The sequence below is a fragment of the Bufo bufo genome, chromosome 6, assembly GCF_905171765.1.
Source record: "Bufo bufo chromosome 6, aBufBuf1.1, whole genome shotgun sequence".
Lineage (NCBI taxonomy): Eukaryota > Metazoa > Chordata > Amphibia > Anura > Bufonidae > Bufo > Bufo bufo.
In genome coordinates this window covers 3,662,265-3,682,437 of record NC_053394.1, presented here as the reverse complement: position 1 = coordinate 3,682,437, position 20,173 = coordinate 3,662,265, and the positions used below count along the sequence as shown (strand labels likewise).

Below are 20,173 nucleotides of genomic sequence, written 5' to 3'. Positions count from 1 at the left end.
ATACAGACCTCAGACCCCCTGTATACAGAGCCCAGACCCCTGTATACAGACCTCAGACCCCCTGTATACAGACCCCAGACCCCTGTATACAGACCTCAGACCCCCTGTATACAGACCCCAGACCCCTGTATACAGACCCCAGACCCCCTGTATACAGACCCCAGACCCCTGTATACAGACCCCAGACCCCCGTATACAGACCCCCGGTATACAGACCCCCGGTATACAGACCCCAGACCCCCTGTATACAGACCCCAGGTATACAGACCCCCTGTATACAGACCCCAGACCCCTGTATACAGACCCCCTGTATACAGACCCCAGACCCCTGTATACAGACCCCCTGTATACAGACCCCAGACCCCTGTATACAGACCTCAGACCCCCTGTATACAGACCCCAGACCCCTGTATACAGACCTCAGACCCCCTGTATACAGACCTCAGACCCCCTGTATACAGACCTCAGACCCCCGGTATACAGACCACAGACCCCCTGTATACAGACCTCAGACCCCCGGTATACAGACCCCAGACCCCCTGTATACAGACCCCAGACCCCCTGTATACAGACCCCAGACCCCCTGTATACAGACCCCCGGTATACAGACCCCTGACCCCCTGTATACAGACCTCAGACCCCCTGTATACAGACCCCAGACCCCTGTATACAGACCTCAGACCCCCGGTATACAGACCCCCTGTATACAGACCTCAGACCCCCTGTATACAGACCCCAGACCCCTGTATACAGACCTCAGACCCCCTGTATACAGACCCCAGACTCCTGTATACAGACCCCAGACCCCTGTATACAGACCTCAGACCCCCTGTATACAGAGCCCAGACCCCTGTATACAGACCTCAGGCCCCCTGTATACAGACCTCAGACCCCCTGTATACAGACCCCAGACCCCTGTATACAGACCCCAGACCACCTGTATACAGACCCCAGACCACCTGTATACAGACCCCCTTGTATACAGACCCCAGACCCCGGTATACAGACCCCAGACCCCCTGTATACAGACCTCAGACCCCCGTATACAGACCCCAGATCCCCGGTATACAGACCCCAGACCCCCTGTATACAGACCTCAGACCCCCGTATACAGACCCCAGACCCCTGTATACAGACCTCAGACCCCCTGTATACAGACCCCAGACCTCCCTGTATACAGACCCCAGACCCCTGTATACAGACCTCAGACCCCCTGTATACAGACCCCCTGTATACAGACCCCAGACCTCCCTGTATACAGACCCCAGACCCCTGTATACAGACCTCAGACCCCCTGTATACAGACCCCAGACCCCTGTATACAGACCCCAGACCCCTGTATACAGACCTCAGACCCCCTGTATACAGACCCCTGTATACAGACCCCAGACCCCTGACCACCTGTATACAGACCCCCTTGTATACAGACCCCAGACCCCGATATATAGACCCCAGACCCCCGTATACAGACCCCAGATCCCCGGTATACAGACCCCAGACCCCCGTATACAGACCTCAGACCCCCGTATACAGACCCCAGATCCCCGGTATACAGACCCCCGTATACAGACCTCAGACCCCCGGTATACAGACCTCAGACCCCCGTATACAGACCCCAGATCCCCGGTATACAGACCTCAGACCCCTGTATACAGACCCCAGACCCCCTGTATACAGACCCCCGTATACAGACCTCAGACCCCCGTATACAGACCCCAGATCCCCGGTATACAGACCCCCGTATACAGACCTCAGACCCCCGTATACAGACCCCCGTATACAGACCTCAGATCCCCGGTATACAGACCTCAGACCCCCGTATACAGATCCCAGACCCCCTGTAAACAGACCTCAGACCGCCCGTATACAGACCTCAGACCCCCGTATACAGACCTCAGACCCCCCTGTATACAGACCCCAGACCCCCCTGTATACAGACCCCCGGTATACAGACCCCAGACCCCCTGTATACAGACCCCAGACCCCCGGTATACAGACCCCAGACCCCCGGTATACAGACCCCCAGTATACAGACCCCAGGTATACAGACCCCAGACCCCCTGTATACAGACCCCCTGTATACAGACCCCAGACCCCTGTATACAGACCTCAGACCCCCTGTATACAGACCCCAGACCCCTGTATACAGACCTCAGACCCCCTGTATACAGACCTCAGACCCCCGGTATACAGACCACAGACCCCCTGTATACAGACCTCAGACCCCCGGTATACAGACCCCAGACCCCCTGTATACAGACCCCCTGTATACAGACCCCAGACCCCTGTATACAGACCCCCTGTATACAGACCCCTGTATACAGACCCCCTGTATACAGACCTCAGACCCGCAGTATACAGACCTCAGACCCCCGGTATACAGACCCTTGACCCCCTGTATACAGACCACAGACCCCCTGTATACAGACCTCAGACCCCCGGTATACAGACCCCCGGTATACAGACCCCAGACTCCCTGTATACAGACCCCTGACCCCCTGTATACAGACCCCAGACCCCCTGTATACAGACCCCAGACCCCCTGTATACAGACCCCAGACCCCCAGTATACAGACCTCAGACCCCCTGTATACAGACCCCAGACCCCTGTATACAGACCTCAGACCCCCGGTATACAGACCCCAGACTCCCTGTATACAGACCCCTGACCCCCTGTATACAGACCCCAGACCCCCTGTATACAGACCCCAGACCCCCTGTATACAGACCCCAGACCCCCGGTATACAGACCTCAGACCCCCTGTATACAGACCCCAGACCCCTGTATACAGACCCCAGACCCCCGTATACAGACCCCCGGTATACAGACCCCCGGTATACAGACCCCAGACCCCCTGTATACAGACCCCAGGTATACAGACCCCCTGTATACAGACCCCAGACCCCTGTATACAGACCCCCTGTATACAGACCCCAGACCCCTGTATACAGACCCCCTGTATACAGACCCCAGACCCCTGTATACAGACCTCAGACCCCCTGTATACAGACCCCAGACCCCTGTATACAGACCTCAGACCCCTGTATACAGACCTCAGACCCGCAGTATACAGACCTCAGACCCCCGGTATACAGACCCCTGACCCCCTGTATACAGACCACAGACCCCCTGTATACAGACCTCAGACCCCCGGTATACAGACCCCCGGTATACAGACCCCAGACCCCCTGTATACAGACCCCTGACCCCCTGTATACAGACCCCAGACCCCTGTATACAGACCTCAGACCCCTGTATACAGACCTCAGACCCGCAGTATACAGACCCCAGACCCCCTGTATACAGACCCCAGACCCCCTGTATACAGACCCCCGGTATACAGACCCCTGACCCCCTGTATACAGACCTCAGACCCCCTGTATACAGACCCCAGACCCCTGTATACAGACCTCAGACCCCCTGTATACAGACCCCCTGTATACAGACCTCAGACCCCCTGTATACAGACCCCAGACCCCTGTATACAGACCTCAGACCCCCTGTATACAGACCCCAGACTCCTGTATACAGACCCCTGTATACAGACCTCAGACCCCCTGTATACAGAGCCCAGACCCCTGTATACAGACCTCAGACCCCCTGTATACAGACCTCAGACCCCCTGTATACAGACCTCAGACCCCCTGTATACAGACCCCAGATCCCTGTATACAGACCCCAGACCACCTGTATACAGACCCCAGACCACCTGTATACAGACCCCCTTGTATACAGACCCCAGACCCCGGTATACAGACCCCAGACCCCCTGTATACAGACCTCAGACCCCCGTATACAGACCCCAGATCCCCGGTATACAGACCCCAGACCCCCTGTATACAGACCTCAGACCCCCGTATACAGACCCCAGATCCCCGGTATACAGACCCCCGTATACAGACCCCAGACCCCTGTATACAGACCTCAGACCCCCTGTATACAGACCCCCTGTATACAGACCCCAGACCTCCCTGTATACAGACCTCAGACCCCCTGTATACAGACCCCCTGTATACAGACCCCAGACCTCCCTGTATACAGACCCCAGACCCCTGTATACAGACCTCAGACCCCCTGTATACAGACCCCAGACCCCTGTATACAGACCCCAGACCCCTGTATACAGACCTCAGACCCCCTGTATACAGACCCCTGTATACAGACCCCAGACCCCTGACCACCTGTATACAGACCCCAGACCCCGGTATACTGACCCCAGACCCCCTGTATACAGACCTCAGACCCCCGTATACAGACCCCAGATCCCCGGTATACAGACCCCAGACCCCCGTATACAGACCTCAGACCCCCGTATACAGACCCCAGATCCCCGGTATACAGACCCCCGTATACAGACCTCAGACCCCCGTATACAGACCCCCGGTATACAGACCCCCGTATACAGACCTCAGACCCCCGTATACAGACCCCAGATCCCCGGTATACAGACCTCAGACCCCTGTATACAGACCCCAGACCCCCTGTATACAGACCCCTGTATACAGACCCCAGACCCCTGACCACCTGTATACAGACCCCCTTGTATACAGACCCCAGACCCCGGTATACAGACCCCAGACCCCCTGTATACAGACCTCAGACCCCCGTATACAGACCCCAGATCGCCGGTATACAGACCCCAGACCCCCGTATACAGACCTCAGACCCCCGTATACAGACCCCAGATCCCCGGTATACAGACCCCCGTATACAGACCTCAGACCCCCGTATACAGACCCCCGGTATACAGACCCCCGTATACAGACCTCAGACCCCCGTATACAGACCCCAGATCCCCGGTATACAGACCCCCGTATACAGACCTCAGACCCCTGTATACAGACCTCAGACCCCCTGTATACAGACCCCCTGTATACAGACCCCAGACCTCCCTGTATACAGACCCCAGACCCCTGTATACAGACCTCAGACCCCTGTATACAGACCCCTGTATACAGACCCCAGACCCCTGTATACAGACCTCAGACCCCCTGTATACAGACCCCAGACCCCTGACCACCTGTATACAGACCCCCTTGTATACAGACCCCAGACCCCGGTATACAGACCCCAGACCCCCTGTATACAGACCTCAGACCCCCGTATACAGACCCCAGATCCCCGGTATACAGACCCCAGACCCCCGTATACAGACCTCAGACCCCCGTATACAGACCCCAGATCCCCGGTATACAGACCCCGTATACAGACCTCAGACCCCCGTATACAGACCCCAGATCCCCTGTATACAGACCCCAGACCCCCTGTATACAGACCCCCGTATACAGACCTCAGACCCCCGTATACAGACCCCCGGTATACAGACCCCCGTATACAGACCTCAGACCCCCGTATACAGACCCCAGATCCCCTGTATACAGACCCCCGGTATACAGACCCCAGACCCCCCGTATACAGACCTCAGACCCCCTGTATACAGACCCCAGACCCCCTGTATACAGACCCCAGACCCCCCGTATACAGACCTCAGACCCCCTGTATACAGACCCCAGACCCCTGACCACCTGTATACAGACCCCCTTGTATACAGACCCCAGACCCCGGTATACAGACCCCAGACCCCCTGTATACAGACCCCAGACCCCCGTATACAGACCCCAGATCCCCGGTATACAGACCCCAGACCCCCGTATACAGACCTCAGACCCCCGTATACAGACCCCAGATCCCCGGTATACAGACCCCCGTATACAGACCTCAGACCCCCGTATACAGACCCCAGATCCCCTGTATACAGACCCCCGGTATACAGACCCCAGATCCCCGGTATACAAACCCCCGTATACAGACCTCAGACCCCCGTATACAGACCCCAGACCCCCTGTATACAGACCCCCGGTATACAGACCCCAGACCCCCCGTATACAGACCACAGACCCCTGTATACAGACCTCTTTTGGAGGGACAGTCGCTCGTTTTGATCTGAGGTATAGATTTGCATTATAACATTTACAATAGTGAATCAGAAAGGGCTTCTCTGGATATTATATCTCGGATATTATTTCATGATTTGATGCCGATTGACTGTATAGAAAGGCAGGAACCTTGGCTCCTCCACACTCTGAGGGCGGGGGGCCTGCTGAGACCTCGGGACACAAGCTGTTGGGGCCCCAGAGTTCCCCCGGGAGGCTCCTGAGCTCCTGGACCGGGGGCACCTACCTGGGGGTATTTACTTCAGAAACGCTGTAGGTGCTCACAGCGACCAATCAGATTGCAGCTCTCAAATTTCGCAACCTGAAAAAAACTAAAAGCAATAACCTGATTGGTTGTTGCACATAATGTCTTTTCCGGTAAGCCCTCCCCTCAGATGGTCCATGTCCAGTCGTAACCACGGCGCCATTTTCCTGTAGCCCGGCTCCTGGACCGGGGACAGAAGCCGTCTGAGGCGCTCTAGTGTTAGCAGGCGCCATCTCCATAGTAACCATACAGCTTGATGCCGCCTGTTACCTGGCAACCAGCGAGAGCCATGGAAGATACAGGATCTTCGATGAGTTGTGGGGCCACAGTCATGTCAAGGGGCCACATACAGCGAGCGTGCGCCGCGGCCGACTATTACCGCTCCCGCCGCGTCCCGGAGAGACTGGAGGAGGCTCTGAACAGCATCTATCACCGGGGACCGGAAGACGTGTACGGACACCTGGTATGACGTCACCACCAGCCTAATATCACCTGACGTCACTGATTATAGGATATATCACCCTAATAATAACAACTGATGATATCAATAATAACACAATGTCCAGAGTAGTAGTCATCATCCGCTCAGTATCTGCCCTGGGATGCTGGGGGTGGTTGTACATTCATTCCTGGATCCTCATGTTTGTGTCTTTTTTCCTTTCAGTCTAATTACTTTGCTGAATTCTCCGACCCTCCGGTGATAACTGATGTCCGTGCGCGGCAGGTGCTGGACGGCGCAGGAAACGCAGCGCTGGAGGCCGCCGCCGTGTGCCGAGTGCGGAGCATGGAGAAGGTGCGTCCAATACACTGATACACTGTAACGAGGCCTCAGCCACGGACTGTCCTGCACTGATACACTGTAACGAGGCCTCAGCCACGGACTGTCCTGCACTGATACACTGTAACAAGGCCTCAGCCACGGACTGTCCTGCACTGATACACTGTAACAAGGCCGCCTCTGTGTGCCGAGTGCGGAGCATTGATAAGGTGCGTCACCTGTAATGTGCGACTGCCCTGCGCTGATACACTGTAACGAGGCCTCAGCCACGGACTGTCCTGCACTGATACACTGTAACAAGGCCGCCGCCGTGTGCCGAGTGCGGAGCATTGAGAAGGTGCGTCACCTGTAATGTGGGACTGCCTGCACTGATACACTGTAACGAGGCCTCAGCTGTGGGCCGGAGCCACGGACAGTCCTGCACTGATACACTGTAACAAGGCCGCCGCCGTGTGCCGAGTGCGGAGCATGGAGAAGGTGCGTCACCTGTAATGTGCGACTGCCCTGCACTGATACACTGTAACGAGGCCTCAGCCACGGACTGTCCTGCACTGATACACTGTAACAAGGCCGCCGCCGTGTGCCGAGTGCGGAGCATTGAGAAGGTGCGTCACCTGTAATGTGGGGACTGCCTGCACTGATACACTGTAACGAGGCCTCAGCTGTGGGCCGGAGCCACGGACAGTCCTGCACTGATACACTGTAACAAGGCCGCCGCCGTGTGCCGAGTGCGGAGCATGGAGAAGGTGCGTCACCTGTAATGTGCGACTGCCCTGCACTGATACACTGTCACGAGGCCTCAGCTGTGAGCCGGAGCCACGGACTGTCCTGCACTGATACACTGTAACGAGGCCTCAGCTGTGAGCCGCAGCCACGGACTGCCCTGCACTGATACACTGTAACGAGGCCTCAGCCACGGACTGTCCTGCACTGATACACTGTAACAAGGCCTCAGCCACGGACGTCCTGCACTGATACACTGTAACAAGGCCGCCGCCTGTGTGCAGAGTGCGGAGCATTGAGAAGGTGCGTCACCTGTAATGTGGGACTGCCTGCACTGATACACTGTAACGAGGCCTCAGCTGTGGGCCGGAGCCACGGACAGTCCTGCACTGATACACTGTAACAAGGCCGCCGCCGTGTGCCGAGTGCGGAGCATGGAGAAGGTGCGTCACCTGTAATGTGCGACTGCCCTGCACTGATACACTGTCACGAGGCCTCAGCTGTAAGCCGGAGCCACGGACTGTCCTGCACTGATACACTGTAACGAGGCCTCAGCTGTGAGCCGCAGCCACGGACTGCCCTGCACTGATACACTGTAACGAGGCCTCAGCCACGGACTGTCCTGCACTGATACACTGTAACAAGGCCTCAGCCACGGACGTCCTGCACTGATACACTGTAACAAGGCCGCCGCCGAGTGCCGAGTGCGGAGCATTGAGAAGGTGCGTCACCTGTAATGTGGGACTGCCCTGCACTGATACACTGTAACGAGGCCTCAGCCACGGACTGTCCTGCACTGATACACTGTAACAAGGCCTCAGCCACGGACAGTCCTGCACTGATACACTGTAACAAGGCCGCCGCCGAGTGTGGAGCATTGAGAAGGTGCGTCCAGCAGCCCCGTCACCTGTAATGTGGGACTGCCCTGCACTGATACACTGTAACGAGGCCTCAGCTGTGAGCCGAGTGCGGAGCATTGAGAAGGTGCGTCCAGCAGCCCCGACACCTGTAATGTGCGACTGCCAGGGGTGTAGCTATAGGGGGCGCAGAGGTAGCAGTCGCTACCGGGCCCAGGAGCCTGAGGGGACCAAAGACCCTTGTGCCACATAAGACACTAGCATTATAGAAAGTGCATACTGGTCAATTTACCCCTCTGGCTGGAGGGAAGGGGTTAGGTTAAGAATTTGGCATGAGGGGGGGCCCTTTCAATGTTTGCCTCGGGCAGCAGGAAGGCTATGTGCTCCCCTGCCCTCGCCAACAAGCACTGAGGGACGGGGGCCCCAAGCTGAACTCTTGCACAGGGCCCATGAGCTTTTAGCTACGCCCCTGGGGACTGCCCTGCACTGATACACTGTAACAAGGCCTCAGCTGTGAGCCGGAGCCACGGACTGTCCTGCACTGATACACTGTAACAAGGCCTGAGCTGTGAGCCGGAGCCACGGACTGTCCTGCACTGATACACTGTAACAAGGCCTCAGCTGTGAGCCGGAGCCACGGACTGTCCTGCACTGATACATTGTAACAAGGCCTCAGCTGTGAGCTGGAGCCACGGACTGTCCTGCACTCCCAGCCAATAGCTCTCTATGCACTGATACATTGTATCAAACCCTCAGCTGTGAGCCAGAGCCACGGACTGTCCTGCACTGCAGGCCAATAGCTCTCTATGCACTGATACATTGTATCAAACCCTCAGCTGTGAGCCGTAGCCACGGATTGTCCTGCACTGCAGGCCAATAGCTTTCTATGCACTGATACATTGTAACAAAGCCTCAGCTGTGAGCCGGAGTCACGGACTGTCCTGCACTGCAGGCCAATAGCTTTCTATGCACTGATACATTGTAACAAAGCCTCAGCTGTGAGCCGGAGCCATGGACTGTCCTGCGCTCCAGGCCAATAGCTTCTTACTGTCTCCTTCCACCTATAAGGATCTTCTCGGTCTCCTTCCACCTATAAGGATCTTCTCTGTCTCCTTCCACCTATAAGGATCTTCTCTGTCTCCTTTCACCTATAACGGATCTCCTCGGTCTCCTTTCACCTATAAGGTATCTTCTCGGTCTCCTTCCACCTATAAGGGATCTTCTCTGTCTCTTTCCACCTATAAGTATCTTCTCTGTCTCCTTCCACCTATAACGGATCTCCTCGGTCTCCTTCCACCTATAAGGATCTCCTCGGTCTCCTGCCACCTATAAGGATCTTCTCTGTCTCACCTATAAGGATCTTCTCTGTCTCCTTCCACCTATAAGGATCTTCTGTCTCCTTTCACCTATAAGGATCTTCTCTGTCTCCTTCCACCTATAAGGATCTTCCCTGTCTCCTTCCACCTATAAGGATCTTCTCTGTCTCCTTCCACCTATAAGGATCTTCTCTGTCTCCTTCCACCTATAAGGATCTTCTCTGTCTCCTTCCACCTATAAGGATCTTCTCTGTCTCCTTCCACCTATAAGGATCTTCTCGGTCTCTTTCCACCTATAAGGATCTTCTCTGTCTCTTTCCACCTATAAGGGATCTTCTCTGTCTCATTCCACCTATAAGGGATCTTCTCTGTCTCCTTCCACCTATAAGGATCTTCTCTGTCTCCTTCCACCTATAAGGATCTTCTCTGTCTCCTTCCACCTATAAGGATCTCCTCGGTCTCCTTCCACCTATAAGGATCTTCTCTCTCTTTCCACCTATAAGGGATCTTCTCTGTCTCATTCCACCTATAAGGATCTTCTCTGTCTCCTTCCACCTATAAGGATCTCTCTGTCTCCTTCCACCTATAAGGATCTTCTCTGTCTCCTTCCACCTATAAGGATCTTCTCTGTCTCCTTCCACCTATAAGGATCTCCTCGGTCTCCTTCCACCTATAAGGATCTCCTCGGTCTCCTGCCACCAATAAGGATCTCCTCGGTCTCCTTCCACCTATAAGGATCTCCTCGGTCTCCTGCCACCAATAAGGATCTTCTGTCTCCTTTCACCTATAAGGATCTTCTCTGTCTCCTTCCACCTATAAGGATCTTCTCTGTCTCTCTCCACCTATAAGGATCTTCTCTGTCTCCTTCCACCTATAAGGATCTTCTCTGTCTCCTTCCACCTATAAGGATCTTCTCTGTCTCCTTCCACCTATAAGGATCTTCTCTGTCTCCTTCCACCTATAAGGATCTCCTCGGTCTCCTTCCACCTATAAGGATCTCCTCGGTCTCCTGCCACCAATAAGGATCTCCTCGGTCTCCTTCCACCTATAAGGATCTCCTCGGTCTCCTGCCACCAATAAGGATCTTCTGTCTCCTTTCACCTATAGGATCTTCTGTCTCCTTTCACCTATAAGGATCTTCTCTGTCTCCTTCCACCTATAAGGATCTTCTCTCTCTTTCCACCTATAAGGGATCTTCTCTGTCTCATTCCACCTATAAGGGATCTTCTCTGTCTCCTTCCACCTATAAGGATTTTCTCTGTCTCCTTCCACCTATAAGGATCTCCTCGGTCTCCTGCCACCAATAAGGATCTCCTCGGTCTCCTTCCACCTATAAGGATCTCCTCGGTCTCCTGCCACCAATAAGGATCTTCTGTCTCCTTTCACCTATAAGGATCTTCTGTCTCCTTTCACCTATAAGGATCTTCTCTGTCTCCTTCCACCTATAAGGATCTTCTCTCTCTTTCCACCTATAAGGGATCTTCTCTGTCTCATTCCACCTATAAGGGATCTTCTCTGTCTCCTTCCACCTATAAGGATCTTCTCTGTCTCCTTCCACCTATAAGGATCTTCTCTGTCTCCTTCCACCTATAAGGATCTTCTCTGTCTCCTTCCACCTATAAGGATCTCCTCGGTCTCCTTCCACCTATAAGGATCTCCTCGGTCTCCTGCCACCAATAAGGATCTCCTCGGTCTCCTTCCACCTATAAGGATCTCCTCGGTCTCCTGCCACCAATAAGGATCTCCTCGGTCTCCTGCCACCAATAAGGATCTTCTGTCTCCTTTCACCTATAAGGATCTTCTGTCTCCTTTCACCTATAAGGATCTTCTCTGTCTCCTTCCACCTATAAGGATCTTCTCTGTCTCCTTCCACCTATAAGGATCTTCTCTGTCTCCTTCCACCTATAAGGATCTTCTCTGTCTCCTTCCACCTATAAGGATCTTCTCTGTCTCCTTCCACCTATAAGGATCTTCTCTGTCTCCTTCCACCTATAAGGATCTTCTCTGTCTCCTTCCACCTATAAGGATCTTCTCTGTCTCCTTCCACCTATAAGGATCTTCTCTGTCTCCTTCCACCTATAAGGATCTTCTCTGTCTCCTTCCACCTATAAGGATCTTCTCTGTCTCCTTCCACCTATAAGGATCTTCTCTGTCTCCTTCCACCTATAAGGATCTCCTCGGTCTCCTTCCACCTATAAGGATCTTCTCTGTCTCCTTCCACCTATAAGGATCTTCTCTGTCTCCTTCCACCTATAAGGATCTCCTCGGTCTCCTGCCACCAATAAGGATCTTCTGTCTCCTTTCACCTATAAGGATCTTCTGTCTCCTTTCACCTATAAGGATCTTCTCTGTCTCCTTCCACCTATAAGGATCTTCTCTGTCTCCTTCCACCTATAAGGATCTTCTCTGTCTCCTTCCACCTATAAGGATCTTCTCTGTCTCCTTCCACCTATAAGGATCTTCTCTCTCTTTCCACCTATAAGGATCTTCTCTGTCTCCTTCCACCTATAAGGATCTTCTCTGTCTCCTTCCACCTATAAGGATCTTCTCTGTCCCTTCCACCTATAAGGATATTCTCTGTCTCCTTCCACCTGTAAGGATCTTCTCTGTCTCCTTCCACCTATAAGGATCTTCTCTGTCTCCTTCCACCTATAAGGATCTTCTCTGTCTCCTTCCACCTATAAGGATCTTCTCTGTCTCCTTCCACCTATAAGATCTTCTCTGTCTCCTTCCACCTATAAGGATCTTCTCTGTCTCCTTCCACCTATAAGATCTTCTCTGTCTCCTTCCACCCTATAAGGATCTTCTCTGTCTCCTTCCACCTATAAGTATCTTCTCTGTCTCCTTCCACCTATAAGGATCTTCTCTCTCTTTCCACCTATAAGGGATCTTCTCTGTCTCATTCCACTATAAGGGATCTTCTCTGTCTCCTTCACCACCTATAAGGATCTTCTCTGTTCCTTCCACCTATAAGGATCTTCTCTGTCTCCTTCCACCTATAAGGATCTTCTCTGTCTCCTTCCACCTATAAGGATCTTCTCTGCTCCTTCCACCTATAAGGATCTTCTCTGTCTCCTTCCACCTATAAGGATCTTCTCTGTCTCCTTCCACCTATAAGGATCTTCCCTGTCTCCCTTCCACCTTAAGGATCTCCTCGGTCTTCCTTCCACCTATAAGGATCTTCTCTGTCTCCTTCCACCTATAAGGATCTTCTCTGTCTCCTTCCACCTATAAGATCTTCTCTCTCTTTCCACCTATAAGGGATCTTCTCTGTCTCATTCCACCTATAAGGATCTTCTCTGTCTCCTTCCCACCTATAAGGATCTTCCTCTCTTTCCACCTATAAGGATCTTCTCTGTCTCTTTCCACCTATAAGGATCTTCTGGGTCTCCTTCCACCTATAAGGATCTTCTCGGTCTCCTTCCACCTATAAGGATCTTCTCGGTCTCCTTCCACCTATAAGGATCTTCTCGGTCTCCTTCCACCATTCTTCCTCTCAGTGTCTTTTCTCTGAATGCCCTCTTCCTTGAGGCAAGATTTGATGTCAAGCTACCCGTTCAGCCACATGGTTGCATAGTGCCGAGCCGGTAAAGCCATTCCAGCTCTTTTAGATTTATCTTCACCATCGGGTCTTCTCCTCACCATTTATTTAGAACACGCTGCAGTCCAATAAAGGTCAAACCTTCCAGATTTTATTGTCAGCCTTTTTGGAGTGTGCAGAGACGCTCTGCGTCTCTGCACCCTTCTCTGACATTACGGATACGCTCTTGTGCCCTCGTTTTCGGTTTTCTCATCGCCTGTCCTACATAATGGAGTCCGCCAGGGCGCGCCGGCACGTATACGACCCCCATATCTTCACAGCTAAGCTGCGCCCTTCCATACTATATTCCACCCATTACTTGTCGACACTACTTCACCACCTCTCTGTCTTCTGTCACCCGTGAAGCTGTTCTTGCCTTGTGAGCACGTGTCTTTTCTCTCCATGTAGAAGTCGGTCTTTTACATTTGAGGCTTTTTTAAAATGATGTCTGATTATACAGATTTTTGGGTCTTAAAACAGGGTTATTTTTTAAAACAGACCAAATTTTTCGAATGGCGTTTCTAATAAGAACCGCATCACTGCTATATCGAGTCACAAGGCGGCACTAAAATCGCCTTCATTTCTGCCATTATTTTTCTTCATCTTCTCGCCTTGGGTTTTTCTTCCTTCATTCCTTGCACGTCCTTCTTCTCTTCTTCTTTCATCCATTTGGCAGATCAATCTTTTCTATATCCTTTCTCTATTCTGAATGATAAACTCTGCTCCTTATAATCACTTAGGTCGGAGCCATTCCGATAAATCCTCTTAAAAACTGTCCCTTAGGAGCATTCTTTATCGAAGTGTATGAGGACAACCAGGGGTCGCTATGTTTGCAGTCACATCTCTTGGCTCTTAAAAAACTTTTTGGTTTCAATCTTCTCCCCTCCACAAATATGGTCAGTAGCTTAGGTGGGGAAAAGGGGATCATCAACAGCCCCAAAAGCAAGAGAATCAAGGAGAGATCAGAGTGATCTATGAACTGACAAGAAGATGGTCTGCTCTAAACAAGTGAAAGACGTGATCTCGAATCCCGGACAGGCTCACCTTGAGGAGGAGAAGGAGACGGAGGAGGAGGAGAAGGAGGAGGAGAAGGAGGAGAAGGAGGAGGAGGAGAAGGAGGAGGAGGAGGAGGAGAAGAAGGAGGAGAAGGAGGAGGAGGTTGCACAAACAACTTACGGGACAAATCAACTTTTTTCTGCAGCCAAAGCACAATGAACGTACAGCAGCTTGGAACAAAATCCTAGAACATTGATACTAGACCAAGGTCTCATATCCTCATAAGAAAGACAAGTTCTAAAGTCTGTGGAAGCAAATCCTGGTATAGTTCTGAAACCAGCTGATGGAGGGGGGGGGGGGGTCGTTATTGTGGATAGAGAAAATCTGATAAAGAAATACTACGATTATTAGGAGATAAAAAGTATTGACTCCAAAAAAGACCCTACAATTGAATATAAAAAATAAATGCGGTGCTTTCACAAAAAGACTAGAATAAGGGTATTCTAAAGAGTAATGAGTTTCATAATTTCATGATTAGATATCCGGTAATTCCGGTGATATATTATTTGCCAAAAATACATAAGCGTATAGTAGACCCTCTGGGGAGACCGATAGTGCCGGGAATGAATTCCCTCACGAGTCAACTAACAGAATATGTTGACACCCCTCCTAGGATCCGGGAGATGGACGCATCTTGTAAATGACATCGCTCTACACTGTTCTGTCTAAAACTAGGGTTTGAAGGCAGTGGACCATCAACCAAATGGAGACCCCCAAATGTTGTTTGAAACAAATGGAATTTTTTGATTGAGTGTCAGGATTTTCCTTTAAGTTGTAATTATTTTTGGTTCTATGGTGTTTTTTAATTGCAGTTAACTGGGATGGCGATGGGGGCGAAATCGCCCCCAGTTCGCAAATCTTTTTATGGCCTTATGGGAGACCCTAAGATCAATGATACGAGAGAGGGAGGGGGTTTAATTTTCTTGAAACGGTACATTGATGACTGTTTTTGATATGAAAGGAGATCATTTGGGACTGGAGAATTCTCTTAGGTAAATAAATTATAATCAACAGAATCTTGCTTGTCGGAAAATATTAGTCAAACTTCTGTTAACTTTCTAGACTTGACCATTTTTGTGGAGGGGAGAAGATTAAAACCAAGACGTTTTTTAAGCCAAGAGATGTGACTGCAAACATAGCGACCCCTGGTTGTCCTCATACACCTCGGATAAAGAATGCTCCTAAGGGACAGTTTAAGAGGATTTATTGGAATGGCTCCGACCTAAGTGATTATAAGGAGCAGAGTTTATTCATTCAGAATAGAGAAAGATATAGAAAAGATGATCTGCCAAGATGGATGAAAGAAGAAGAGGAAGAAGGACGTGCAAGGAATGAAGAAGAAAAACCCAAGGCGAGAAGATAAAGAAAAATAATGGGAGAAGTGAAGGCGATTTTAGTGCCGCCTTTTTGACTCGATATATAGCAGTGATGCGGGTCTTATTAGAAACGCCATTAGAAAAAATTGGTCTATTTTAAAAAAATAACCCTGTTTTGGGACCGACTTGTACCGCTTCACGGTGACAGAAGACAGAGAGGTGGTGAAGTAGTGTAGACAAGTAATGGGTGGAATAAGGTATGGAAGGCGAGCTTACCTGTGAAGATATGGGGGTCGTATACGCGCCGGAGCGCCCTGGCGGACTCCAGTATGTATGACGGACGATGAGAAAACCGAAAAGAAGGGCACAAGAGCGTATCCGTAATGTCAGAGAAAGTGCAGAGACAGACAAGATCACTTATAGGTGGAAGGAGACAGACAAGATCCCTTAGAGGTGGAAGGAGACAGAGAAGATCCCTTAGAAGTGGAAGTAGACAGAGAAGATCCCTTAGAGGTGGAAGGAGACCGAGAAGATCCCTTAGAGGTGGAAGGAGACAGAGAAGATCCCTTAGAGGTGGAAGGAGACAGAGAAGATCTCTTAGAGGTGGAAGGAGACAGAGAAGATCTCTTAGAGGTGGAAGGAGACAGAGAAGATCTCTTAGAGGTGGAAGGAGACAGAGAAGATCTCTTAGAGGTGGAAGGAGACAGAGAAGATCCCTTAGAGGTGGAAGGAGACAGAGAAGATCTCTTAGAGGTGAAGGAGACAGAGAAGATCTCTTAGAGGTGGAAGGAGACAGAGAAGATCCCTTAGAGGTGGAAGGAGACAGAGAAGATCCCTTAGAGTGGAAGGAGACAGAGAAGATCCCTAGAGGTGGAAGGAGACCGAGAAGATCCCTTAGAGGTGAAGAGAAACGTGATGTTCATTCATGAAGTAAGGTGAGGTGGAACAGGTTGAGAGTGAATAATAGATATTATAGAACATAGGACATGTGATTGGGAGACCCTATGGAGGAAAAAAGATTAGCTGCGATATTTTAATATAATGGAACTGTTGATTTTGATGTGTTTTATGTATTTATGGATATTTGGGAATTTGATCAGCTATGTATGATACTATGAAATAGATAAAGCTTTTATAAAAAGACTGCAGGGTAACGCCCAGTATACATAAAAGGAAAGACTGCAGGGGTAACGCCCAGTAGACATAAAAGGAAAAGACTGCAGGGGTATACCCCAGTATGACATAAAAGGAACACCCTCGGGAAGAGGACATGTGCACTACGGTGAATCGAGCAGAGATTGCAGTGGACTCCGCATTCGTTTTAACCAGCGATTGATTTCGTCTATAGAAAAAACGTTCCATGATCTTCTGATTTACTGAACCCGTCTTTTCTGACTGGGAGCAGCGCGGTTCGGATTATACTTTTGAACAGACAGGACTCACGTCACCAGGAACCTACGCTCGCCGTAGGAGAACACTTTGGAACTGTTCTTTACTAGTGTTTATTGAGCACCAAAGTGCGCGGTGCTTGGGTTGAACACCCCGGGATGCTCGGGTGCACAATGGAAGTCAATGAGAGAACCCGAGCATTAAACCAGGCGCCCCCTGCTCTGAAGAGGGGAGGGTGTCTGGTTCATAGGAAAAGGTCAGAAATTGATGGAAACACCACTGAAATGGTTCGGGAACAGCATGGGGAGGATGTCTGGATGCATCTTGGACTCCCAGGTCGCTGCTGGGAACCATGTTGTCCGAGTAGTACGCCACTTTTACAGACTGACAATAATACGCACAAAACCGAAGATAAAATCGATTTTAGAGGAAAAATAGTTAGGAAACATTCTTTCCTGTATATTTACTTCTATATAAAGTGCAAGTGCTGCCAAAATTACACGGAAGAGGCACTCCGACACAAACCGGTATATCATATAATGGAGGCCTCATTCACATTGTGGTACAATTGTTCAGGTAGTGGGACTCCTACACTCATAAAGCCTATGCACTAAGGGAAAAGGGCTGCCAAAAATTACAAGGAACCGGCGCTCCAATACACCCTTATTACACATAAAGGTGGGCATCATACACAGCCTTGAAAATTATGATTGATGGCTGTTGGTGACCCTCTAAAACATTAGGAGCAAGGGTCTGCTGGTGACCCTATAAAACATTACGGGCGAGGGCCTGCTGAGCTGACCATCTAATAAATTTTGTGGGCGAGGGTCTGCTGCTGAGCTGACCCTCAAAAAACATTAGGAGCAAGACCTGCTGGTCTGACCATCTACAACCATTATGGGTGAGGGCAGACAAATAAGCATGTTGATATGATGGAGGAGAAGGAGGAGAAAAGGAAGATTGAACCATACACCCTTGTTTGTGGTGGAAGGGGTGCAGGGAATACAGAGTATTCAGTACATTACAAACAACACATGTAAAGTGCCTTCATGTTCAGCCGCTTCCTCTGATGGAGTCGAGAAGTCAGGGGCATCCAGGCCTTGTTCATTTTTATAAGAGTCAACCTGTCAGCATTTTCAGTTGACAGGCGGATGCGCTTATCTGTTATTATGCCCCCAGCAGCACTAAATACCCGCTCTGACAAAACGCTGGCGGCAGGCAGACCTTCACCTCCAAGGTGTAGAGCGCCAGTTCGTGCCTTGTGTCCAGCTTGGACACCCAGTAGTTGTAAGGCACTGAGGGATCACTGAGGACGCTGACACGGTCTGCTACGTACTCCTTCACCATCTTCTAAAATTTTTCCCCCCTTGTGACACTAGACCGCGCATCAGGGTGAGGGTGCTGGCGGGGGGTCAAGAAATCTGTGTTGTCCAAAATGCGTATAACACGAGGGTCACGGGAAAGGCAGCCTAACATGAAGTCAGCCATGTGTGCCGGAGTACCAACAGCAAGACTTTGCTGTCGTCATCAGGAGGATGACTCTCAATCTCCTCATCCTCTTCCTCCTCTTCGGCCATCCACGCTGAACAGATGGAATAAACCTGCTATGGGTACTACCCTCTGTAGCGGAGGCAACCGTCTCCTGCTCCTCCTCCTCATCATCCAATTTGTGCTGAGAATATGAACTGAGGGTGGTCTGGCTATCACCCTGTGTAATGTCTTCCCCCATTTCCACCTTTTCCACATGCAAAGCGTCGGCCTTCATTGCGATCAGCGAGCGTTTGAGTAGACACAGAAAGTGGGATGGTGACGCTGATAATAGCGTTATCGCCGCTCACCATCTGTGTTGATTCCTCAAAGTTTCTTAAATCCTCACAGAGGTCAGACATCCATGCCCACTCCACGCTTGTGAAGAGAGGAAGCTGACTGGACTGGCGACGACCATGTTGCAGCTGGTATTCCCACTACTGCCCTCTGCTGCTACCCAAAGCCTGGCCAACATGTGGAACGTGGAGTTCCAGCGCGTGCTCACGTCGCACAACAGCCGGTGAGCTGGCAATTTCCCAGCACTGCTGCAGCTCTGACAGACCGGTGGAATCTGTCGATGACTTACGGAAATGGGCACACACGGCGCACCTTCACTAGTAGCTTAGGGAAATTGGGGTGAGAAACCGCTGAACCACTAAGTTGAAGACGTGGGCTAGGCATGGGATGTGTCTAAGGTTGCCGAGCTCCAAAACTGCCACCAAGTTACGGCCATTATCAGACACAACCATTTTATAAAATAAAAATAAAATTCTCCGTTACGTTGTTCTTGACTTAATACTTGGTGCTGCTGATCTCCGTGTGAAGTGGGTTCTATTCACTTTAATCATCAGTTTCTCTGTAAAGGTGATCGCGCTGCCGTACTCAACAAATGCATCCGAAAATCATTAGACTATTGCAGCTTTTTTTGATGCAGCCAAACATCAGAGTATCCAACCGGATAGTCTTTCTGAAAACGATCCCTCTGTGGAAGTTAGAGGTTTGCGCACATAGTGAAAATACCACCTTATATATGGTGATAAAAAGGTTTATTATACTCACAAAGGAAGGATGTCAACAAGCATTGAAATAAAATACATCCAGCCGTATAGATCTGCCCGACCTAGGTTTCTCCTATTTGATTCTTCAGGGGCGTGTGTCCTGTCCTTCAAAGATCTACGCTGGAGAGGGATCCACCTTTACTCCCTTTCAATTCCTACTCCATTCATAAAGTGGTCACGTGATCTATCTCACTCAATTCGAACTCACTTGTCCGCAGGTTGCAGACTAGGTTACTCTCTTTCAATTCCTGCTTGAGATATCTAGTTGCAACTTCCATGTCGATGGTTTGCACCCTCAATTCTGCTATCATCTATTCTATTAAGCAGGGTTTAAATCAAGATTGCCGCAAGGGGGTGCTCCGGGGGACAGTTGC

At 50.8% G+C, this 20,173-nt stretch overlaps 1 protein-coding gene across 1 annotated transcript in view; it reads left to right on the top strand.

Annotated features, from left to right (window-relative positions):
- Positions 1–6,488: 6,488 nt before the first annotated feature.
- The window catches only part of ENO4 (enolase 4), a 62,572-nt gene continuing 48,887 nt past the window's right edge, over positions 6,489–20,173 (top strand). Inside the window, 2 exon segments of the mRNA XM_040436536.1 lie at positions 6,489–6,662; positions 6,864–6,992. Coding sequence (XP_040292470.1) covers positions 6,489–6,662; positions 6,864–6,992 — 303 coding nt within the window.